The sequence below is a fragment of the Anomaloglossus baeobatrachus genome, unplaced genomic scaffold (assembly GCF_048569485.1).
Source record: "Anomaloglossus baeobatrachus isolate aAnoBae1 unplaced genomic scaffold, aAnoBae1.hap1 Scaffold_2569, whole genome shotgun sequence".
Classification (NCBI taxonomy): Eukaryota; Metazoa; Chordata; class Amphibia; order Anura; family Aromobatidae; genus Anomaloglossus; species Anomaloglossus baeobatrachus.
In genome coordinates this window covers 25,056-51,146 of record NW_027442128.1, presented here as the reverse complement: position 1 = coordinate 51,146, position 26,091 = coordinate 25,056, and the positions used below count along the sequence as shown (strand labels likewise).

The 26,091-nt window shown below is 44.5% G+C and overlaps 1 protein-coding gene across 1 annotated transcript; it reads right to left on the bottom strand.

Annotated features, from left to right (window-relative positions):
• Window positions 1–452: 452 nt before the first annotated feature.
• LOC142263282 (uncharacterized) lies at window positions 453–21,519 on the bottom strand. Its single transcript, XM_075332210.1, has 6 exons — window positions 21,370–21,519; window positions 20,764–20,871; window positions 13,939–14,062; window positions 13,758–13,855; window positions 13,470–13,560; window positions 453–3,751 (listed from the first exon to the last, which is right to left on the bottom strand). Exons 1-6 carry the CDS (start codon window positions 21,517–21,519, stop codon window positions 2,883–2,885), a joined length of 1,440 nt encoding a protein of 479 aa, XP_075188325.1. The 3' UTR covers window positions 453–2,882.
• Between the last annotated feature and the right edge of the window lie 4,572 nt (window positions 21,520–26,091).

Here is a 26,091-nt window from a genome sequence, read left to right as displayed (position 1 = left end):
AGCAGCTAGCAATGCAAATAATGAATCACCTGACACAAATCACAAGACGTCCTCCTTTTGTTTACCTTTCACAGTAACAGAGATATTGCAGATATATAATACCCCAGATAATTTAAACAGTTACACAGTTATCACAAATATGATATTGTATTCTATTATTATATGCACTTGCTTTGCAGCCAGCACTTAAATTGCAGCCCTACCCGCTCATGAGCCCTTGATTGGTGTGACTATAGAAGAAAAAACATTTTTTATTAAATTCCAATTTTGGATTATATTTTGGTGCACAACACTATACTACAGGTCAATTATAGGTATATAGAGCTGGAAGTGCAGCCCCTGCCCACTGCACTTATAATTCATTAGCAGACAATTTCAACTATGGATTTCTCTAAAAAAAAAAAAAAAAAATTAATTTCTACTAGAAAGTAGTTATTCAAAATAACCGTCACTTGGTATACAGGTCATTACATTGGGGTATAAAATCCTGATGACATTCTCTTTAAAGTGCAAATTTTGGGTGTCAGGTTATTGGGATAATTTAGTAAGTATTTAAAATAATAGTCCCCTTAGAACCTATAATCTGTGTATTATGGAATAGAGAAGGGAGTCAGTTCCCGATGATTATGAGAAAACTACTAAACTTAGCGAAAAGTGATTTTAGAAACTCGATCATATCAGATGTTCCCACAAAGAAGGAATGGATGGTAGATGGAAATAGTAATTTGTAATATGAACATGTTTATTATTGTAGTATAGAGACGTTACAGACATTGTTCAGACATGGAGATTGTGCGCTGAAAGTAACTGTAATGAATGGCAGATCACTGAGATTGGGAGTTAGGAAGAAGAGAGAGAAGGAATGTTGGGTAGTTTTGGGAAAGGTTGTAATACTCTTGTCCGTATACTGAATATATAAATATATAACAATGTGAAATGTTCAATGCACATGGAATATGGATTTTTATTTGATTTTTAGAAAACATAGTTACTTACATAGTTACTAAGGTTGAAAAAAGACCTAGGTCCATCTAGTTCAACCTTCCTCCACCAGTTCTACATTTGGTCACTAAGTCATTTATAACCAACAATGTTGTGTGTACTGAGGAAATCATCCAGCCCTTTTTTAAAAGCTGTTATAGTATCTGCCATTACTACCTCTTGTGGTAGGGCATTCCACAGTCTGACTGCTCTAACTGTAAAGAACCCTTTCCTGTTTAGCTGTCGGAATCGCTTTTCTTCCACTCGCAGTGAGTGCCCCCTAGTCCTTAGTATTGTCTTTGGAAGAAAGAAGTTATGTGCCAGTCCTTTATAGTGACCACACATGTACACAAGTCTATTAGTAACTGTATATATATTTTAATCCTAATGTAACTTCTAACGCGCTTTTCCTTTCTTGTTTACTTACTTGCCTTTACTTTGACTATCTCTTTTGTGTTTACTTCTGCAGTTTGTCAAATATATGTTTTCTCCCCATATGAATTTTTCTTACTGGTCAACAAATTACAATTTTCAAGTAAAATATTTCTAAACTTGTAGGTATGATAATGGCTTCTACTAGTAGGAATTTTTTGATCTTCACAAAGATGTGTGTAAAATATTTCTCACATTCTAAACATGAAAAGTGTTTTCCCCTGTGTGAGTTCTGTAATGTGTGAGAAGATTTGATTTATTTGCAAAATATTTCCCAGATTCTGAACATTAACCCTTTAACGTACCAGTGGTCATATTGTTAATCTCCCGCTACTGCCGCCATTGATTTATACGGCTGAGATGTGTGCCTGCTAGGCACGAGCGGAATTGTTATCCGCCCATGCAGTTTAATCCCTTCAAAGGCGATGTCAATAAGTGACGTCATTATAATCGTGATAAAAATTTAACTCACTACCGATAACGGAAGTCACGTGACGTGATCATGTGACTTCCAGTGGTTGTCATGATAACACATGATTTCATGACTTCTGTAGCTCGCGTGACTCACTCACTGTTTCACCCGGCCGAGGGCTGGGTGAGACAGGAAATGAGCATATCCGGTGTTCACTGCTGTGTAGCTGTGAGCAGCAGATATGGAAGTGATCAGATTGCTGATCCATAGAGCCCCTAGGGGACCTAGTAAAATAAAATAAGTTTAAAAAAATAAAAAAACCTAAACAATCAAATCACCTCCCTTTCGCCCCTTTGAAAATTAAGGGGTAAAAAAAAAAAAAAATAAAAATTATACACACATTTCGTATCACTGTGTTCAGAAACGCACGATCTATCAAAATATAAAATCACTTAATCTGATCGGTAAACTGTGTAGCGGGCAAAAAATTCCAAACGCCAAAATTAAATTGTTTGGTCGCTACAAATTTTGCGCTAAATGCAATTACAGTGCAAAAGTAGTACCGTTAAAAACGTCAGCCTGAGACGCACAAAATAAGCAGTAACTGAGCCATAGATCCCAAAAATTGAGAACGCTACGGGTCACGGAATATGGCATAAAACGTACACCACTTTTTTCGAACAAATTTTAGATTTTTTTTTTAACCCCTTAGATAAAAGTAAAGCTATATATGTTTGGTGTCTACGAACTCGCACCTACCTAAGGCATCACACCGACACATCAGTGTTACCATATAGTAAACAGTGTGAATAAAATGTCTCAAAAACAATAATGCTATTGCACTTTTTTTGCAATTTTTCCGCATTTGGAATTTTTTTTCCCGTTTTCCAGTACACTACATGGTAAAACTTATGGTTTTATTTAAAAATACTACTTATTCTGCAAAAAAGAGACCTCACATGACCATATTGACTGAAAAATAAAAAAGTTACGACTATCGGAAGAAGAATCGCGAAAAAAAAAACGGAAAATGCAAAATTGGCCAGTCGTGAAGGGGTTAAAATGGCTTCTTCACTGTGTGAATTTCTTGGTGAATAACAAGATGACGTTTCTGTGTAAAACATTTCCCACATTCTGAACAGGAGTATGGCTTCTCACCTGTGTGAAGTCTCTGGTGTCTAACAACTTGTGATCTAGTTGTAAAACATTTCCCACATTCTGAACATGAATATGGCTTCTCCCCTGTGTGAGTTCTGTGATGTCTGGCAAGATTTGATTTACCTGCAAAACATTTTCCACATTCTGAACAACAAAAAGGCTTTTCCCCTGTGTGAAGTTTCTGGTGAGCAACAAGACGTGACTTATCTCTAAAACATTTCCCACATTCTGTACATGAATATGGCTTTTCACCTGTGTGAATTTTTTCATGATTAACAAGATTTGATTTCCAGGTAAAATGTTTCCCACATTTTGAACATGAAAATGGCTTCTCCCCCGTGTGAGTTCTCTGATGTCCAACAAAAACTGATTTCTGTAAATAACATTTCCCACATTCTGAACATGAATATTTCTTCTCCCCTGTGTGAGTTCTCTGGTAACTAACAGACTCTGAAGAAACTCCTATATCCCATGTGTGAATTTTTTGATGGATTTTTTTAAATTCTATAGTTAAAAATGGCTTATTTGCTGTAAGAGCACCTTGATTTATAATGATCCTTTTGCCACATTCATTTTTCTTAATAGTCTGTGATGAATCAGAAGGTAAGACTTGTTTAAAACAATCAGATGATAGATCTTTGCTGTGAAGGGAAGATGGTATATCTGGAATAATGGCATTCACTTCAGTTATATCTTGTATGATGTTAAGGTCATCTGATGTAAAAGTTGAAGATGTCAGTTGTGTTTCTGATCCCCTGGTACAGACATCTGGCAAGAATAAAAATTGTTTTTAATAATATATAAAAAAATGTAAGTATATAATTTGTAAAATAGCTGAAGAAATTGTGAGTTATTTAGCAAAGTATGATAATTTACTGAAACAAAAATCATTCACAATCTAACAGTGGACGTCAGAGCAGGAACCAGTAGACCATGATGTTCAACCCTTTTTGTTAATTTTGCCTCCCAAATATTGAAATAATAATCCACCAAATAATGTTTTCTAGGCCAAATTTTTACAAAAAAACTACTATTCCATCAGTGGAAAAACAGAGTGTTTTCAAAGACTATTGAAAAGAGATATGGCCTCATAATCCTATCCAGCAAAATCTGTCCTCTCAAAGCCAAATGTCTTTGATGTTTCTCAGCCTTGCAGTGGCCCAAACACTGTTAGTATCCACATGTTTGTCATTTCCACAGGGAAGAAACCACATAAATATTTACAGTTCGCGTGTCTCCTGGAGCACAAGCCGGGCACTATGTATTGGGCAATAAAATGACATATTTACTATTTTCACTATGCAACATCTACTCCATGCTAATTTCCAGAAACTGCTTGTAGAGTCAAAATACCATGTTTTCCCAAAAATATGACTGTTATATTTGTCTTGGCCCTGAAAAATGCACTAGGGCTCATTTCCATCTTACGACTTATTCTCCATTGGGGAAATCCCCCCCACCCCCCCAACGTCTGCGTGGCTCCCAGGTCCTCTTGTGATCTTCAGCATGTGCTCCCAGCAGGTATGCTCCGTGTGGTCCTTCCCTGCTCTGGCAGACACTCACATACACACATCGTGCGCACACACGCACATTCACCTCATCCAGAGATACTGATTGCTTCTGGCAAGCAGAGAATCCTGGGACGCAGTGCAATGGTGCGCAAGTGTAGCGCCCCTGAGCCACTCAGGGCACTACTAGATACTGCATCTTCACAAGGATGCAGGGCCTACCCCCTAAACCTGGAACACCAGTGCCTGTAACATCTACACACACACACACACACACACACACACACACACTAAAATCCTAGTTTCCACGACACACCAGGGGGCCTGGACTAGTCAGAGACTGGGGAATGGCCACCTAGAGGGCGGAGCCAGACCAGGCGACTAGACAGCCTGGTGGGAGTGGACAAGACAGAACAGTAGTGCACAGTGAAGGAGAGTGAGGTGCCTTGAGCTGGGTCATGTAACAGTGACCCGGGGGCACAGGAGAGTGGTTGCCTGGGCGGGTACACTAGAGTACCGCTGGGACTAGAGCACCGACGGGGCACAGATCCCTAGGTCAGGCGATATTTGCCAGGCCGTATGAAACTACCTGCACAGTGAGGGGACCTTTACGGACCTCACTGCCCCACAGATCCAGGGGCACCAGCAGTAAAGCAAGGATCAGGGTTCAGGACACAGACCAGCCCTACAGGATCCACACTGCCCGCCATATGGACAAGGAGACTGGCACAATAAGGGACAGTTGGCCCCCAAAACGCTTCAAGGTACGGGGACCCAAAACACAGTGAGGGTGCCGGGAACAGAGCAAATGAGTCATCAAGCTGGCACTGGAAATACAGGGACCTGAACCAGCTGTTCAAGGGTCCAAGAGTGAGTAGAGACTATGAATTACAACCCCGGTGTGGCCTCCTTTACTCCGGCGCGTCTACCATATAGCTCCCTGGGCTGAGCCCTACCTGCGGAGGGCCTACCACCACAGCTGCCATTGCCACCAGCCCTAGGGATAGCCAACCCAGCAGCGGCGGTTCCATCGTCCTAACTGCAACCCGCAGGTGGCGTCACGCTAATGACTAATTTTCCCTGTAAATATTCCCCTTTTAAAAAGCCCCCAGGGCACGGGACCAGCCAACGGCCACCAAAGTGACATTCCCCAGTGATACACCTCCCGGGACTGAGTACCCCATTCCCTGGGCAACACACAAGGACCTGTGGGTCCTCCATGTGTTCCACCACAGGTCCTCACGCGCTGCTCTCTATAATGAAGTGTCCTGCAGTATTAAGCTATGTGCCCACGTAGCGTATTTTCATGCATTTTTATACATTTTTATTGATTTTCAAAGAAAGCAAACACTCATTTACATGTTGCATGAAGCCTTCATGAATATACAAAGTTGAGTGAATGAAAATAGACATAAACCTTTTAGAGATAACTTGCAAGGAAAGAGAATTAGAAGAAAAAAAGAGTGAAGAAAGAAGGGAGGGATCAAACCTAGAAAGAAAGAAGAAGGGATAGAGGAACTCTGAGCATGGGAATCTACTGACATTAATACAGGGAACCGCCAATAGGGGCATAGAAATCAGGGCACTTATTTCTCCGCTATCTTTGTACCGTCTGTTACACTGTAGAGGAGAGGAAGGCCTCCCAATGGAACCATTTGGTTGCAACAGAACACTACTCCTGATGAGACTGGGCTACCAATGTCTCCATACGATGGGACAGGGAGATCTCTGAAAACCATTCCTCGAGTGGGGGGAGGGGGGTTCAGTGGATCGCCAATGACGGGGGAATTCTTGTTTTGCCTTCTTGTAGCATATGTCGTAATATAGATTTTTTATATGCCACCTTCGACATTGGGAACATGAAGATGAGCACCGCCACTGGTGAGGCTGGTACTGAGACATCTGTTACAGCTTTCACCACCCTGAGCACACCCTTCTAGAAGGCCTTCAGAATCTGACACGACAACCAGATGTGGGTCATCGTCCCCTCCTCCAATTCACATTTCAAGCACACACTAGACACCCCTGGGAACCACCTCTGCAAGGCCACTGGATCACGGTACCACCTGGAGGCAATGATGAAGCTCGTCTTTTGAGATTTTGTTGCCATTATGGATTTGTGAGACAAAAAGAAACACATCACATTGGTTTTGTGTAAACGTGCTATTGAGCTCCAGCTCCCAACAATATTGTAGGGCTCTCCAGGCCCTACAATAGGAGGGGGGAGGTGGGCGGGGGGCTAGTTCCCTATAGCTCCGCAGTCAAAAGCGCATAGATGATCGACATAGTGTGTGACGGCATTGAAGGGGCAATACACAGTTCCTCGAACCCTGAGAGAGGGCGCTAAAAGACAATTTTATCTACAAGCCTGAAGAAAGTGTTTTTGATGAATGTATTCAAAGACATGTTGGGCCGATGCAGGATGATCTCCTAAGATAGACTGTAAAGGAAGAAGGGTACCTCTAGGACAGTGATGGCGAACCTATGGCACGCGTGCCACCAGGGGCACGCAGAGCCCATTCTGCTGGCACGCGTGCTGTCGCCTGATCCTGCCGGGTTGATCTGCTGGTGCAGTCGCACCGGCAGATCAAAACTGTGTTGGAGCGGAGGAGACATTTCTCCTCGCTCTGACACTCCTCCTCCCCCAGGCTGCAGGTGTGTTGCCTAGGAGACGGAGGAGCGTCAGCGAGCGGCGCCGGCGTAATGATGTCTTCTGGCCACGTGGGAACTGAGGACCCAGCGGCGCACAGCGGGGGAGCGGATGCAGGAAGGTGAGTTGTGTGTTGCTTTTTTTTTTTTTTTTATAACGCGTGTGCGGCTGTGCCAAGGTGGGGATGGGGGGCCCAGTGCCAGCGCCAGCATGGCGTGGGGGGGGGGAAAACACACATGCCAGAATGGGGTGGGGGTGGGAGAACGCACATGCCAGCATGGGGGGGAGGGGGAACGCACATGACAGCATAGGGTGGGGGTGGGAGAACGCACATGACAGCATGGGGTGGGGGTGGGGGAACGCACATGACAGCATGGGGTGGGGGTACGCACATGACAGCATGGGATGGGGGTGGGGGCCCGCATATGCCAGCATGGGGGGATGACATGCATGCCAGGATGGGGAACAATGCATGCCAGGATGGGGAACAATGCATGCCAGGATGGGGAACAATGCATGCCAAGATGGAGGAAACATGCATGCCAAGATGGAGGAAACATGCATGCCAAGATGGAGGAAACATGCATGCCAGGATGGAGGAAACATACATGCCAAGATGGAGGAAACATGTGTAACGGGGTGCCAGGGGTGCCTCGGGGGTTGTAGTCGTGGCCCCTTTTTCTGTCAGGCTAACCCCCGGCCCCGCCGTCACTATTGGGACAGGGGATTGTTCTGTGGGGCAGAGTGTGGTGGAAAAGAGCATACTATCAGCCGCAGGAAGACTCTTCAGGCAGGGATCAGATAAACCAAACGACATGTTTATTGCACAGAGTTTCACAGACAGCTCAATGCACGGATCTTGTAGCGCACGGTCACAATTCCTGTCCGGGGAAATCTTTCCTTGTCGTCTCCTCTAGTGGGGATGTGCCCGGCTACTCTACTTCACCTAGGCTCCCACTCCGGCTATCACAGACTTGACCCACACAAATTCTGCTTCACCATTGAGGACACTTCTTCTCTCCTTCCCTTCGTTCTTCCTGTCCACTCAGCTCCACACTCTGCCCCTGGCTGTTCCTTCTCCCCCGTCCCGGAATCAACTGCCTTCAACACACACTTCTCTCCCTTCTCCCCTAAGCTGCCGGCTCCTCCTCCCTCCTGCACTGTTTCTATGGGGACAGCCGTCCCACCCGGGCTCTAGGGGGAAAACCCACTACACAGTAAAAACATTTTTATTAATAACATCAACAGTAACTACTTTATCTACCCCAGAGTGGGGCATCTTCAGGGGGGAAAACTGCGCCTCCTTGTAAGGGGTCCGTCCACCCCTTACACATGCATGCCAGGATGGGGAAAACATGCATGCCAGGATGGGGGAAACATGCATGCCAGGATGGGGAAAACATGCATGCCAGGATGGGGAAACATGCATGCCAGGATGGGGGGAAACATGCATGCCAGGATGGGGAAAACATGCATGCCAGGATGGAGGAAACATGCATGCCAGAATGGAGGAAACATGCATGCCAGAATGGAGGAAACATGCATGCCAGGATGGAGGAAACATGCATGCCAGGATGGGGAAAACATACATGCCAGGATGGAGGAAACATGCATGCCAGGATGGAGGAAACATGCATGCCAGGATGGAGGAAACATGCATGCCAGAATGGAGGAAACATGCATGCCAGAATGGAGGAAACATGCATGCCAGAATGGAGGAAACATGCATGCCAGAATGGAGGAAACATGCATGCCAGGATGGAGGAAACATGCATGCCAGGATGGAGGAAACATGCATGCCAGGATGGAGGAAACATGCATGCCAGGATGGGGGGAAACATGCATGCCAGGATGGAGGAAACATGCATGCCAGGATGGGGAAAACATGCATGCCAGGATGGGGAAAACATGCATGCCAGGATGGGGAAAACATGCATGCCAGAATGGAGGAAACATGCATGCCAGAATGGAGGAAACATGCATGCCAGAATGGAGGAAACATGCATGCCAGAATGGAGGAAACATGCATGCCAGAATGGAGGAAACATGCATGCCAGGATGGAGGAAACATGCATGCCAGGATGGAGGAAACATGCATGCCAGGATGGAGGAAACATGCATGCCAGGATGGGGGGAAACATGCATGCCAGGATGGAGGAAACATGCATGCCAGGATGGGGAAAACATGCATGCCAGGATGGGGAAAACATGCATGCCAGGATGGGGAAAACATGCATGCCAGGATGGGGAAAACATGCATGCCAGGATGGAGGAAACATGCATGCCAGGATGGAGGAAACATGCATGCCAGGATGGGGGGGAAACATGCATGCCAGGATGGAGGAAAGATGCATGCCAGGATGGAGGAAACATGCATGCCAGGATGGAGGAAACATGCATGCCAGGATGGAGGAAACATGCATGCCAGGATGGAGGAAACATGCCAGGATAGGGTACATTTACCAGGAAGGGGAACATTTACCAGGAAGGGGTACATGCTAGGAAGGGGGACATTTACCTGGATGGGGGTAAATTAACCAGGATTGGGAACATATACTAGGATGGAGGACATTTACCAGGAATGAGGTACATGCCGGGATGGGGGAACATTTACAAGGACGGGCAATATGTCAGGATGGGGTACATTTACCAGCATGGGTGAACATTTACCAGGATGGAGGACATTTACCAGGATGAGGTATATTTACCAGGATGGGGCCATGATGGGGACAAATATACCAGAATGTAGGAAATATATATCAGGATGGGGGACATGTTTACCAGGAAGTGGCCATCAAAACATGATCAGGAGCTCGGATGCATGGTGGAGCGATACATTTTCAATGTTCAACGCCGCAAACTGGTTTAAGGGAATAGGAGGATGGTTAATGGGGATACTGCAATCAGTATTCCAAGTGCTACTCTGTCTATTAGTGGCCTATGTAGTATTTAAATTGTTAATGCCTCTGTTTTCCTGCTGCGTGAAAAAATGCAAAGATAGAAATTTCATATTGGCGCTGAATAATTACTAACATATACGCTTTTCTACTCTTTCACATCATAATACGCCAAATTGATTCTATGGGACTCTTGTCGGGAGGTATGCAGGCTCATTACCCGGAGGACGGATGTGGATTTGAAGACTTTACAACCCCAGGCAACCCGCGGCTTGGACAGCATCTGGTGACCAGCCTGCTATTCCAGCTTCTCAATAGGATCCAGTCCCATCACGAACGCCAAAGGGGGGATTGTGAGGAAAGAGTTAACTAAACTTGAGTAGATAGTCACCCACGCCATTTCCAAGAAGTACAAACTGACCCATCTACGCTCTAGATGGGTGGGCAAGAGCCAAGGACAAATTAATTATCGAAACCATGAACTACGCTTTGCCGAGAAACGAAACTTACCCTTATGCACACGAAACAGCTACGCCCAAATTAGCTTGATAAAAACCTGTATGTGTAATAAACTTCAATTCAGTTCAGAGCGCACACTCTTGCTTTATGTGCAGATACCAGTCTCTGTCTGTATCTCATTAAGGTTGAAAGAAGCTGAGGGGGTGACTGGGACCCTCTCCACATTCAGTCATCGCTGGCAACAGTTGGGACCTATTTAGGGGTCAACATAATAGAACTGAATTCATAGTTGTAGAAAGTGAATTGCTGTGGAAGTGACTGATTTTTTGTGGCAGTACACTTCTCTCTTTGTGGAGATTCAGACACTGCTATATTCTGATGTACAGATGGAATAAAAGCTAGTCTAATGTAACTTGCAGGACATCTGACCTGCTACTTGGTATATCTGCAACAAAACTTGCAACAAAGCAGGTCAGTGCTGAGTCAGGTAAAAGTTCAAAATTGTTTTGAATTTAGGCCCCTTGCACACTGTAATTTTAGAGTGGTTTCACACTTGTGTTTGGGGCTGGCAGAGGTCACTCCGCTCTGGATCTAACATCCAGCTGACCCCGGGGCAATGCTGGCGGAATGCTGGCATTCCGCTTGCATTGCCTATAGAAGTGAACGGCTGGGTTCCGCGATCTGCAGTCGCCCGTTCGCTTTCGTAATGCCGCATTCCGCTATCAGTGTCAGAACAAAAAGAAGAGCATTTTCTTCTTTTCGTTCCGCTGCAGGTTAGCGGAACGGCGGCATTACAGAAGCGAACGGGCGGCCTGTAGTGCATATGTAGCGGAAGTGTGAAAGCACCCTGATGCTGCCACTGTTTTAGAACTCCAAAGCTCTTGCTTTACTGTCATTTTTGAGAGCGCTTTTGTGAGCGCTCTCGGTAATGATCCTTAAGATACAGGCTATTGATGAACGCTAAGTGCTCAAAAATAGCTCCTGTAATAAAATTAAAAAAAGAGCTGGCCGAAACCACACCTCGCTTTTCTAGCCATTGACTTATATATTCAAAATTGGCAATCTTCTTAGCGATTTTCCAGTGCTTAGCACTTGGGTAAGTGCCCACTGCGAAAGAGGTCTTAGGGCTAAAACACAAGGCCGAAATTCCCTGCCTAATTTGGGGCCGAAACATCTGGGGGCAAAAAGCTGGGGGCGAAATATCCATGGGTGAACTGCTGTTGGCGAAATGTGTGGGGGCGAAATGGGCGAAACATCCTGGGGGCAAACTGCTGGGGGTGAAATGTTCGGGTGCGAAGTGTACCTGGGGGCAAACTGCTGGGGACGAAATGTTGAGGGCGATACTTCCAACTCCCCCTCCATGTACCCACTGTGGGATAATCCTAACATCCCTCATATGTTACAGTTAAGGTCCAGTCACACATAACGAGATAGTTAACGAGATCGTTACTACGTCACAGTTTTCGGATCGTTGTTAAATCGTTGGTGAGATCGTTGGTGAGATGTCACACAGTCATTTTCCCAACAACTTTAGTAACGATGTAGCGACCTGTATAACGATCTCGTTGGTTGTTGGGACCCTGTCACACAGCAGCTATGTAACGATTCCGACCTCGAATAGGGGCGTAGTGTTTGACGCTGTAAGCCACGTAGGCGTGCATATGCGTTGCCTTTTCCACACCCCTCCGCTCCGATTGCTGGCCAATACTGCGTTCTGATTAGGCGGCCGGCCTAGAACGCAACTTTGTATCGCTTCATCCTTTGTCCCTTTTTGAGCCTTGCTTTGAGGATAGAACCTGCGACTTCAGCTTCAATCCGAAAAGCAAGCAAGCAATCGGGAACAAAGTACCAATGAATCTGGGTGTAGTCGCAGGTTCTATCCTCAAAGCAAGGCTCAAAAAGGAACGAAGCATGAAGCGATACCCAATCAGAACGCAGTACTGTTCTCTGCCCAACTAATCGGTGCAGAGTGGGCGCAGAAAAGGTGACGCAACTACACGCCTACGTGTCACACTTTAAGTTCTCATCTAGGTTGTTAATGAGATCGTTGGTAGGTGTCAAACATACAGATCCATCCGGCCCAACAGGACTCCAACAAGCCAAAAATGGCCCAGGACATTCAGCAACGACCAACGATCTCACAGCAGGGGGCGGATCGTTGGTGCATGTCAAACATAACGAGATCGCTGGTAAAGTCGTTGTTTCGTCACAGAAACTGTGACGTAACAACGATGTCGTTAGCGATCTCGTTATGTGTGAAGTGGCCTTTACCCTGTGCTGAACTTTGGATATAAACGCCCCTATCAGCACATTCATCAGAATGGAGAGAAGGAAGATCCATCAATAGGAGGCCGAGATTCTAGGAAGATGCAGTCATTGCTCTCAGTTGGAGAAACAATAAGAATCTTGTAGTTATGATACTTATTAATGGCAGATAAAGATAAAATAAATGATGTTATAAAGCAAGCTTTCCAGACTACTGAGGTCTCATCAACTACAAGATTATTATTTAGTTTCTCCCACTGAGAGCAATCAATCTTTATTCACCTGGTGAACACGGCACCAAACTAAGAATCTAGGACGTCACCAGCATCATTACCCTCCGCTTTCTCATAGGCGTCCACCATACTGATTAGATTCTTCTTCCCATGATTTCTAAGTTGTCTGCACATTCTATGTACGCTGTCATTTGGCTTTACAGATTAGAGATCTGGGCTAAGGGTCAACATCTTCTAATTTCAGGGGATAGGATGGATCCTACCTGTAAGATCTGGCTGATACAGATCTCACTCCAACAGAAGAGCGTCGAATGCCCAAAATAATCGGGACAGTTTTGTGTGGAGGCGCATGTGGTGGTCTAACAGGAGAATGGTGACCATTTGATATGGCCGGACTACAACCCTGATAAAGCAGCCACAGCCAGTGACTGAGAAGAATCTGTGACTACTCTACATTTAGTGGTCACTACTCACCTGGGCGGTTATCTGTAGGACTCTCCTCTTTACTCCGCTCATCACCCCTCACATATGTCTCTGTAGTATTAATATGGGGCAGATCTTCCCCCTGAAACAAATATTGTAAAAGTCACAGACAGATGGAGAAGTCCCATCTATGATCAGCTCTAATCCTGCCATCTCCACCGCTCTCATTACACAAGTGTAACACATATAATACTGGAGGATAAAACAAGACTGAGCACAAGACCTTCACAGCCGTCTACACATCATAGGGAGATTTCATGGCCCCTTCTCTCCATCTACCTGATGATCCTGAGGAACATCGGGATCTTCTTGTTTACAGTCCTGTGGGAGAAGAGGACGGGGACATCTCTCTGGTGTTGTCCTCTTACTGGATAGAACTGGAGGAGACACATACAGGGACTGAATTCATTCCTTACATACAGATAATTATAGGCCGTGTGTATTTAGTCCTGTCTATTACCTGGTGATGTGAGGGGCTGGGGATCCTCCATCATGACGTCCTTGTACAGATCTCTGTGTCCTTCTAAATACTCCCACTCCTCCATGGAGAAATAGACGGTGACGTCCTGACACCTTATAGGAACCTGACACATACAATGATACCGTCACCCCCAATCCCTCCATAGCGTTACTGTATAATGTCCCAGCATTCCCAGCAGTGTCACCTCTCCAGTCAGCAGCTCAATCATCTTGTAGGTGAGTTCTAGGATCTTCTGGTCATTGATGTCCTCATGTATCGGGGGGTGAGGTGGAGGCCCCGTGATTGGGCTCAGGGGTCTTCCCCATCCCTCAGACACAGGGGCCTGACAGCACTCACTAGAGGTCTTCTTCACTACTGTGTAATCCTGGTTATGGAGAGACACAGTAATAAATCTCACTCCAGACATTTCCAGAGTCCTCACCTCTCCAGTTCTGTCCATCTGTTATTCCCATAGATAAGAATGATGTAATGTGACGTCATCAGAATCTCTCACCTCTCCAGTAAGCCGGAAGAGGATCTCTAGGGTGAGGTGTAATATCCTCTCCGCCATCTTGTCCCTGTCCATATCCATCCTTCACGGGGCAATCAGGAGAATTCTCTTCTATAGAAGATCTCCACTGAGAGGATCCGATATTGTAGGGACCTGAATGGGGAGAAGATGACGATGTGACATCATAGAGAATCCGCTGTAATAATACAATTACTGGAGATAATAAGGGGAACATATAATGAGAACATTCTGGGGGAACATTATACTGTGAAAAGGGCCGAGGACCGAGGGCAGAAAGGGGCCGAGGACCGAGGGCAGAAAGGGGCCGAGGACCGAGGGCAGAAAGGAGCCGAGGACCGAGGGCAGAAAGGGGCCGAGGACCGAGGGCAGAAAGGGGCCGAGGACCGAGGGCAGAAAGGGGCCGAGGACCGAGGGCAGAAAGGGGCCGAGGACCGAGGGCAGAAAGGGGCCGAGGACCGAGGGCAAAAAGGTGACGAGGACCGAGGGCAGAAAAGGGCCGAGGACTGAGGGCAGAAAGGGGCTGAGGACTGAGGGCAGAAAGGGGCTGGGGACTGAGGGCAGAAAGGGGCTGGGGACTGAGGGCAGAAAGGGGCCGAGGACTGAGGGCAGACGGGTTTCCTCACTTCCGGCCTCTCATAGTTGGGGCGTCTGTATCTATCAGAGGAAAAGGAACAAAAACCTCACGATTCATAGAAATTAGCGAGAGAAAAACACCAAGAAAGTCTCAGAGCTGAAGGGGTTAATGCCGCCTGCCCCAGTAATGGGGAATCTCCACACACCTCCACCTGCAGAGCCGCACACTAGATATATAATACCCTGCACCTACCTCCACCTGCAGAGCCGCACACTAGATATATAATACCCTGCACCTACCTCCACCTGCAGAGCCACACACTAGATATATAATACCCTGCACCTACCTCCACCTGCAGAGCCGCACACTAGATATATAATACCCTGCACCTACCTCCACCTGCAGAGCCGCACACTAGATATATAATACCCTGCACCTACCTCCACCTGCAGAGCCGCACACTAGATATATAATACCCTGCACCGACCTCCACCTGCAGAGCCGCACACTAGATATATAATACCCTGCACCTACCTCCACCTGCAGAGCCGCACACTAGATATATAATACCCTGCACCTACCTCCACCTGCAGAGCCGCACACTAGATATATAATACCCTGCACCTACCTCCTCCTGCAGAGCCGCACACTAGATATATAATACCCTGCACCTACCTCCACCTGCAGAGCCGCACACAGATATATAATACCCTGCACCTACCTCCACCTGCAGAGCCGCACACTAGATATATAATACCCTGCACCTACCTCCACCTGCAGAGCCGCACACTAGATATATAATACCCTGCACCTACCTCCACCTGCAGAGCCGCACACTAGATATATAATACCCTGCACCTACCTCCACCTGCAGAGCCACACACTAGATATATAATACCCTGCACCTACCTCCACCTGCAGAGCCGCACACTAGATATATAATACCCTGCACCTACCTCCACCTGCAGAGCCGCACACTAGATATATAATAACCTGCACCTACCTCCACCTGCAGAGCCGCACACTAGATATATAATACCCTGCACCTACCTCCACCTGCAGAGCCGCACACTAGATATATAATACCCTGCACCTACCTCCACCTGCAGAGCCACACACTAGATATATAATACCCTGCACCTACCTCCACCTGCAGAGCCGCACACTAGATATATAATACCCTGCACCTACCTCCACCTGCAGAGCCACACACTAGATATATAATACCCTGCACCTACCTCCACCTGCAGAGCCGCACACTAGATATATAATACCCTGCACCTACCTCCACCTGCAGAGCCGCACACTAGATATATAATACCCTGCACCTACCTCCACCTGCAGAGCCGCACACTAGATATATAATACCCTGCACCTACCTCCACCTGCAGAGCCGCACACTAGATATATAATAACCTGCACCTACCTCCACCTGCAGAGCCGCACACTAGATATATAATACCCTGCACCTACCTCCACCTGCAGAGCCGCACACTAGATATATAATACCCTGCACCTACCTCCACCTGCAGAGCCACACACTAGATATATAATACCCTGCACCTACCTCCACCTGCAGAGCCGCACACTAGATATATAATAACCTGCACCTACCTCCACCTGCAGAGCCGCACACTAGATATATAATACCCTGCACCTATCTCCTCCTGCAGAGCCGCACACTAGATATATAATACCCTGCACCTACCTCCACCTGCAGAGCCGCACACTAGATATATAATACCCTGCACCTACCTCCTCCTGCAGAGCCGCACACTAGATATATAATACCCTGCACCTACCTCCACCTGCAGAGCCGCACACTAGATATATAATACCCTGCACCTACCTCCACCTGCAGAGCCGCACACTAGATATATAATACCCTGCACCTACCTCCACCTGCAGAGCCGCACACTAGATATATAATACCCTGCACCTACCTCCACCTGCAGAGCCGCACACTAGATATATAATACCCTGCACCTACCTCCACCTGCAGAGCCGCACACTAGATATATAATACCCTGCACCTACCTCCACCTGCAGAGCCGCACACTAGATATATAATACCCTGCACCTACCTCCTCCTGCAGAGCCGCACACTAGATATATAATACCCTGCACCTACCTCCACCTGCAGAGCCGCACACTAGATATATAATACCCTGCACCTACCTCCACCTGCAGAGCCGCACACTAGATATATAATACCCTGCACCTACCTCCACCTGCAGAGCCGCACACTAGATATATAATAACCTGCACCTACCTCCTCCTGCAGAGCCGCACACTAGATATATAATACCCTGCACCTACCTCCACCTGCAGAGCCGCACACTAGATATATAATACCCTGCACCTACCTCCACCTGCAGAGCCGCACACTAGATATATAATACCCTGCACCTACCTCCACCTGCAGAGCCGCACACTAGATATATAATACCCTGCACCTACCTCCTCCTGCAGAGCCGCACACTAGATATATAATACCCTGCACCTGCCTCCACCTGCAGAGCCGCACACTAGATATATAATACCCTGCACCTACCTCCACCTGCAGAGCCGCACACTAGATATATAATACCCTGCACCTACCTCCACCTGCAGAGCCGCACACTAGATATATAATACCCTGCACCTACCTCCACCTGCAGAGCCGCACACTAGATATATAATACCCTGCACCTACCTCCACCTGCAGAGCCGCACACTAGATATATAATACCCTGCACCTACCTCCACCTGCAGAGCCGCACACTAGATATATAATACCCTGCACCTACCTCCACCTGCAGAGCCGCACACTAGATATATAATACCCTGCACCTACCTCCACCTGCAGAGCCGCACACTAGATATATAATACCCTGCACCTACCTCCACCTGCAGAGCCGCACACTAGATATATAATACCCTGCACCTACCTCCACCTGCAGAGCCGAACACTAGATATATAATACCCTGCACCTACCTCCACCTGCAGAGCCGCACACTAGATATATAATACCCTGCACCTACCTCCACCTGCAGAGCCGCACACTAGATATATAATACCCTGCACCTACCTCCTCCTGCAGAGCCGCACACTAGATATATAATAACCTGCACCTACCTCCACCTGCAGAGCCGCACACTAGATATATAATACCCTGCACCTACCTCCACCTGCAGAGCCGCACACTAGATATATAATACCCTGCACCTACCTCCACCTGCAGAGCCGCACACTAGATATATAATACCCTGCACCTACCTCCACCTGCAGAGCCGCACACTAGATATATAATACCCTGCACCTACCTCCACCTGCAGAGCCGCACACTAGATATATAATACCCTGCACCTACCTCCTCCTGCAGAGCCGCACACTAGATATATAATACCCTGCACCTACCTCCTCCTGCAGAGCCGCACACTAGATATATAATACCCTGCACCTACCTCCACCTGCAGAGCCGCACACTAGATATATGGCTGCTCTGTGCTTACAGGACCTGTGATGATGTCACATGGAGGGGAGGAGTCAGGGGTCACATGATCAGCTTCTCAGTGCAGTCCTATATTGGCGTGCACACACTGGATGAGGTGCGGTGTCAGTGGACGATTATAGTAAACCACTGTTGCGTATGTATGTGACCCCTGTTGCGTATGTATGTGACCCCTGTTGCGTATGTATGTGACCCCTGTTGCGTATGTATGTGACCCCTGTTGACTCCTTCATACTCATTTCAATTTTTGCTAAATTGAATTCTTTATTGATAAGTTCAGGTGAGGAGACGATTTGTTGAGCGACTTTAGTAGAAAAACGTTTGGACCTGATCGGTCTTGATCACAAGCCGCTGAAAATGTGTGTACGACGTATATGGAGCAGAGCCGCATGTGTACGATGTGTACGGGACAGCGCTATGTGTGTACGATGTCTACGTAGTGGAGCTGTGTATGTAACAGCTGTGTGTGCACAACATGTACGTAGCAGAGCCATGTGTACACAATGTGTATGTAGCGGAGCTGTGTGTGCATGATGTGTGTGTAGCGGATATCCTCTTTTACCACTTTATTAATCCCCAAAACGCTCATGCACTTCCGACATAATCCACACAAGGTCCCACAATGATTCAAGCTCTGCTACATGTAGTCATAAAATCCCAATTCACATAGAATAGCCACGAAAAATAGTAAAAATACACCATTTTATTAGTTCATCACAAAAGACATAAAAGCTGCAAGGAAAAATAACAACAAAGGAAATGGATCAAGACACAGCGATAAAGCACCAAAACAGTCAATTAAGATTTTAAATATGTATCAAATTAATTTTTTAGGTGCAACAAGAATATGGGCCATCACTTGGTAATATAGTAATATCAATTAAATAATGGATATCAATACAATCAAACTAGCAGCTACAATTTACTAAAATATAAAGTACAAAATATCATTTATAATAGCAACAATGTGCAAACAATGTAAAACTAGCAGCTTGGGAAAAAAAAACCAAAACCCACTATATATACTAATAACACCAATTCATTAAATAAAGTGCACTAGTGAAAATAGCTAATTAATAAATAGTAATTGTTAAAAAGTAGCAGCAATTTAATTATACATAGTATTCCATAGTATCTCATATATAATACATGTGCAAGATTGCAGAGATCAAATGACAAAAATCTAAGATAATATTTGTGGTTCATTAGATCAATCAAGGTATTTACCTGAGGCCATGACTGTATCAGCTGTGCCGACGCCAATCCCAGACCCACCCTACGCGCATTTCGGCGTACCTTCGTCAGAGGAGAATGAATGGGGCCGAAACAGCAAAAGTCGGTGCTATTTAAAGCACCCGTATCTAATCAAATGGGGAAAAAATTCCCGCCGGAACAATTACATGGCGCATGCGTTTCAGACTCCAGGACAGCAAGACGTCACTGATCAGAGACGTCACCTGGAAGGAGAGCAGGTGACACGGAAGGCACAGAGCCACGTGATAAACACGTGACGCGATGCCGATCACATGACCCAATCCGTGCCGAGTATGAGACGCCTCCAAGCATGACGTCCGCTCTCCCAATCTGCGCATGCGCTCCATTCCGGACATATATATAAAGAAGATTAAAGTATACAACTGAGAATAACATGAGCCATAAGTATGTAGAATGGGATTAGGGGTATGATGTTATCAAATGTACCACAAATATGTATCCATATGAAGGGAGGACATAAGGAAACATATATAATAGGAAAATAAATGAATAGATAATACTATAAAAATCAAAAAATCCCCTTAAAAAATGTGAGCTATACACACATGAAAAGTAAATAAAAATTAAAAAATGAGAGAAGAATAAGTGAAGAATAAGTAAAAAATAAAAAAACAAAATGACTGTAAGATGAATGCAATATGTGTATAAAAGTGATGAAAAATATATATGCAATGAATACTATGCATATACAAATTGATGTATCTACAAACTAAATAAAAATGATCCTAAAAGCCTAGATAAAAAGTGTATGTTGCAAAATGGAAACGTGTAGTATATAAAGATAATGTGATAGTGATGTGAATATGATGTGAAAAGAAATATAATAATATATTAAACATTACCATTGTTGAATATATCATATTACCCACACCCACCCCCATGCATAAAAAATATATAAAAAGTGAACATTAAATAAGTCCTAATGAACAAGACCATATGTGTCTCGTCACTTTCTTGTCTTTATCTTCATATCTCTTCATTTTAATTTCATCTGTATTCATCTGCATCCAGAAGTCCCAAATTAGCCCCGAGATAACATGCATCCTCATGTTCATATACTAAAAGATATATATTAATAGTATTAACAATTATACAAAAATTAATGAGGCAATTCCGACAACAATAAAAATATGATGAAAGATTAAAAGACAAATCAAACAGATTAAAACCAGTGGTCAAGGTGACAAATCAGGACCCTATTGTTGTATTATATATACATAATATAAATATAAATATATCAAGAAAAAGAAATGGGGAAATTAAATCAATTATTATTGGTTTGAATGAAGAAATGGTCCAAAACTAAGTGTTTTGTTTAGACCTTTAGGATACACAGTGTCCAAAGTCCATACCCATTTGCATTCTTGTTGGGCCAGTCTCCTCATCACATTCCCATCACGTATGCCTGTAATGATATGATCACTGCCTTTTATCTTGAGTAAAGAAGAATCACCATTGTGCAATTCTAAAAAATGTCTAGGTATCATCTTCAGGGTATTAATATCCGTTTCAGTTTTAGCAGCATTGATATCCCGGACGTGCTCTCAAATCCGTACCTTTAACTCTCTTGTTGTCAATCCCACATAAATAAGGGAACAAGGGCATGTGGCATAATAAGTCACAGCCTTTGTTGTACAAGTGATGCAGTGGGTAATCTTATACATCTTGGTGCCAGCAGAATTGGCAAATTCAGTGGCCGTCTCCATATTGGGACATGCCACACATTTACCGCAAGGTTTAGAACCCCATTTTGGTCCCGGAATAGAAGGAAAAAGTTTATTTAAGGTGGGTATATAATGACTAGATGTTAGTACATCCCCAATATTCCGACCACAACTTGCTGTTATGCTCATAGATGGTAAAACATATTGTTTAATAATTGGGTCGGTAAATAGCATGGACCAATACTTACCAATGCATTGGTGCATTGCATGCCACTGTGAGTGGTAATCCATAACAAGTCTGACCTTTTCAGCTCCCATCTGTTTTATGGAGCTGTATAATAATTCATGCCGATTTGAAGCTCTAGCCTTGCCATTTGTTTATATCCACGATTTTTAAATCTTCTTTTTAATTCACATGCCTGTGATTCGAAGTCTATGTCACTTGAACAAATTCGCCTTAGGCATATGTGTATTTTTACTATTTTTCGTGGCTATTCTATGTGAATTGGGTTTTTGTACAATTATAATGGCCTTATACATATGGGGTTATCAGTATTATTATAGTGATAGTCTACTGTGAACACACTACATATACCCCTTGTTGACATTATTCGGCTTAAGTTACATGTAGTCATAGCATGTGATCATGGCACATGACCGCCCGCTGTGAAGTTCAGGCAGAGACTGAGCAGCAATCAGTGATGACGTCACTCAGGTTAGCCGTGGCCACAGATGGAGGTTCCCATGGTCCACCACTTGTGACCGCAGGTAACTGAACCTCAGTGACTTCAGTGACCTCACCTGAGTTCATTCACAGCTCATCACGTGACTCACTCAGTCTCTGCCTCAACCTCACAGTGTACATAGGAAATACTGTGTATAGAAGCGCAGAATAGGGTCTTACCAGGTAAGGTAACAGATAAGCCAAGGTAATTTCATTCACCTATTAGGGTTGTACCAGTCACAACTCCTAAACGCACATAATTGATAAAGTGAATTCAGATGTAATGAGGGAGAGATCGGGTGTATGCCGCGCTATCACCAGAAAATCAGATGTTGATTATTTAATCTCTTTATGCTTTTATTCAGGTCGACGCATTTCAGAGAACTCTGTCTCCTTCATCAGGACATCAAGGAAAAATCAACAGTCTACTACAGAGGAAAGAACCTATATATATATATATATATATATATACGGTAGATATACATACAGATACATCAGGGGACCGCCCACTGTATTTCAAATACTGGCGGGACAATCGACTAATCAGATAATGGCAACAAGATTTAAGGCATAATGTATAAACGGACGACTTTAAAAGTCTTGGAAGTGTAACAAATATCGCAACAATATACTGTAGAAATACAAAACAAAAAGCAAAAAGAGCAAAAGAATAATGCAGAAATATTTCTTGAAAATATTATTATTTTTATTATGATTTATTTATAGCGCACCATTGATTCCATGGTGCTGTAAATGAGAAGGGGGTTACATACAGAATACATATACAAGTTACAATAGACAGACTAGTACAGAGGGAAGGAGGAAAATATAACAGAATGCTTAGAGTCTAGAACTGTGGGATTTACTGGGGATCGTAGTAATACACTGGCTGGAGGCACTATCCACAGCCCTATATAGGGGATCATGATAAACAATGGGAAGAGAAGAAAGGTTATGGTATATTTTGTGTTAAAAAAGGGGGGAAGGGTTGTTTTAAAAAAACTAAATTGATGATATTACAGAGAGAGGAAAAAAAAATATTAAAAACTTTGAATCTCACAATCGTGTATTATTTATCAAAGGGAAAAAGGAAAAAACTGAAGAAAAATAAATAATCGCGTGTGTATAGTGACGGGTTGTGCAAAAATTGATATGTAGTGCGAATGTTCAGAGACCACGAGCTGGAAAGCCCTTATGGGTAAGAAGTGTTGGGAGGTTTCATATAGTAGTGCAGACATAATATACAGTGTGTGCAGAGACCGCGTGCGGCAATCGTACATATGAGGGTAACGTACGAGAAGGAGTTCATATAAGCAAAAAAAGCAATATGGGTGAACATTTAAAAACTTTCTTTTTGTATAAAGGCCCTAAACAAACCCAGTTAGAAGCCATGGAGGTGGCGGTCTGCCTGCGGGTTTTAATGTTCTGCAAATGAAGCCGCTCAGGAAACAATGAAGAAAAATCCATGGAGGAAAGTAATTAATGAACATTTCTTCAGTTTTAAAAACAAAAAGGAATGTTGAAATAATGAATTTTAATTAAATTAAAGAATATTAGTTATTGGTGGGGAGTGTTGATGTGCACCATATATTTGTATTCCTTAGTATAATGATTCTAGCTGTGAAGGTTCAGAAAGCGAGTGCCAGAGCAAAGCAGGAGTGCGCATGCGTGAGGGGTAACAGGAGTTCAGGTCCATGGGAGAGAACCACACCGCGCATGCGTGGGGGTTAAAAGAGTTCAGACAATGGGAATTTCCTCACTGCGTCTGCGCAGATTACGGAAAGTTCACAAGCTTCAAACGAGAAGCCCTCCTGCATGACTACAGTGCGAAGGACAGTGCCGGCATAACCACACACAGGACCCCATAATCATGCACCCCATCCCTCAATTAGAAACATGAATCATTAACATCAATAATATACAGTTTATAGTTATATAAATGTATAAATATAAACATTATTAAAATGAAACATATTTAAAAGTCGAGACCTGAATTAAGATAAATTAAAATTAATATAATATAAATAAATAATATAAAACCAAGAAATCTATTAAATTGAGTAAAAATAGATCAGTAAAATAATATTAATAAAACAAATATGTCACTTCATTAAAACCTATAGGCTTCAAAGTGTTTAATTTGTATATCCAGAATGTTTCTTTTGTACTTAATACCTCCACTCTATTAGGGGTATTAAGAGGGATCTGATCGATGGGGTCACCCTTAAAGCCATATTTTGATTATGAACTATCGTACAATGCCTAGAGAGACTGTGTAGTAAAAAAACAGTTTTAATATTCCGCCTGTGGGAATGAAGTCTGTTGTGGAGTGTCTGAGAGGTCCTGCCCACATACTGTTTATTACACTCGCATGGAGTGTTTGAGAGGTCCTGCCCACATATTGTTTATTACACTCGCATTCTATCAGGTATACAATAAAATAAGACTGGCATCTGAGAGGGCCCTTTATCAGAAAATCTTCCGAACAGAGGAAGAGCAGACGAATTTCCTCTTATGTTGGATGTTGGATTGACTTACAGAATAAACAGTTTTTTGCAAAGTATCAATATGAGCCTGCTTGCAACACAGAGTTCATTGTACCTTGTAGCTTCAGGCGCCACAGGGTACTGCACCTCATCTAGGGTGCAGTATTCATCTTGGATATGGAGGAGGTCATCACCGGTAAACCACCATAAGACATCCAACACATGACATGGGAGCTCTTTCACTGGGACTGGGCAAGGGTAGGTGCCGGGGGTGGCCATCATGAGGTATGGGACCTCCTGCCCACTGGTTCAGCAACCCAGGAAGCGGGGCACCTTCAAGGGAAGTTAGGAGCCATCTCACACAGAATTCAGTGAGCGCCAGGTCAGCACCCAGGAAGGTGGTCGAGAAGGCATCAGGAAGAGACGTCAGGAAAAAATGACAGAATAGAAAGGGGCCCATGGTCTGGAGGTGGAGATTCAACCCAGGTTCTTAGGAATAAGGGGAATCCCAGGGTTCGCGAGGAGTGCAGCAACCACCGATGACCCGTTCAGAAGCTGGGGTGGAGGGAAGACCACTAGAGAGGACACACAGAAGGAAGCATCGGCCTTGACCCCCTAACTATCCTAGATTGGCTGGAACTTCTCAACCTGCTGGGGGCTACAATATTTCTCAGGGTAGGGGCCCTTCTAAAACTGATACCCGGATGAGTAGGCATAACATCCTTTAAAATAGTATCATTTAATAACATGTTCCAATGTTTTTCCAAAACGTTTCTAATAAAAACACTGTCATTACTGTATGTGGTAATGAAATTTGTCGTGAAATCATGCAAATTACTGGATTCATAAAAAGCAGTTCTGGGTTTAAATTACCTTGGCTTATCTGTTACCTTACCTGGTAACACCCTGTCCTGTGCTTCTATCCACAGTATTTCCTACGTACACTGTGATGATCAGGCACAGACTGAGTGAGTCGTGTGATGAGCGGTGAATGAACTCAGGTGAGGTCACTGAAGTCACCTGAGGTCAAGTTACCTGCGGTCACAAGTGGAGGACTATAGGAACCTCCACCTGGGGTCGCAACTAACCTAATTGACGTCACCACTGATCGCTGCTCAGTCTCTGTCTGAGCCTCATAGCGGATAGTCATGTGCCATAATCGCTCACTGTGACTTTACATGTAGCAGAGCTTGATTCGTTGTGGGACCTCGTGTGAATTATGTTGGAACTGCACGGGTGTTTTGGGGATTAATAAACTGGTAAAAGAGGGTAAACGCTACATACACATTGTGCACCCACGACTCCGCTACATAGATATCATACATACACAGCTCTGCTACGTAGACGTCGTACACACATGGCACTGTTCCGTACATATCGTACACATGCGGATCTGCTCCATAT

Bases quoted from the DNA above. Each gene is read 5' to 3' on its own strand.
- LOC142263282 (XM_075332210.1), bottom strand. From the start codon at position 21,519: ATGGAGACGGCCACTGAATTTGCCAATTCTGCTGGCACCAAGATGTAT. The intron at 14,063-20,763 runs GTGACGAGACAC...TGTATGTGTCAG, and splicing joins ATGAAGATAAAGACAAGAAA to GTTCCTATAAGGTGTCAGGA. The intron at 13,856-13,938 runs GTAATAGACAGG...TGTCTCCTCCAG, and splicing joins CCAGCCCCTCACATCACCAG to TTCTATCCAGTAAGAGGACA.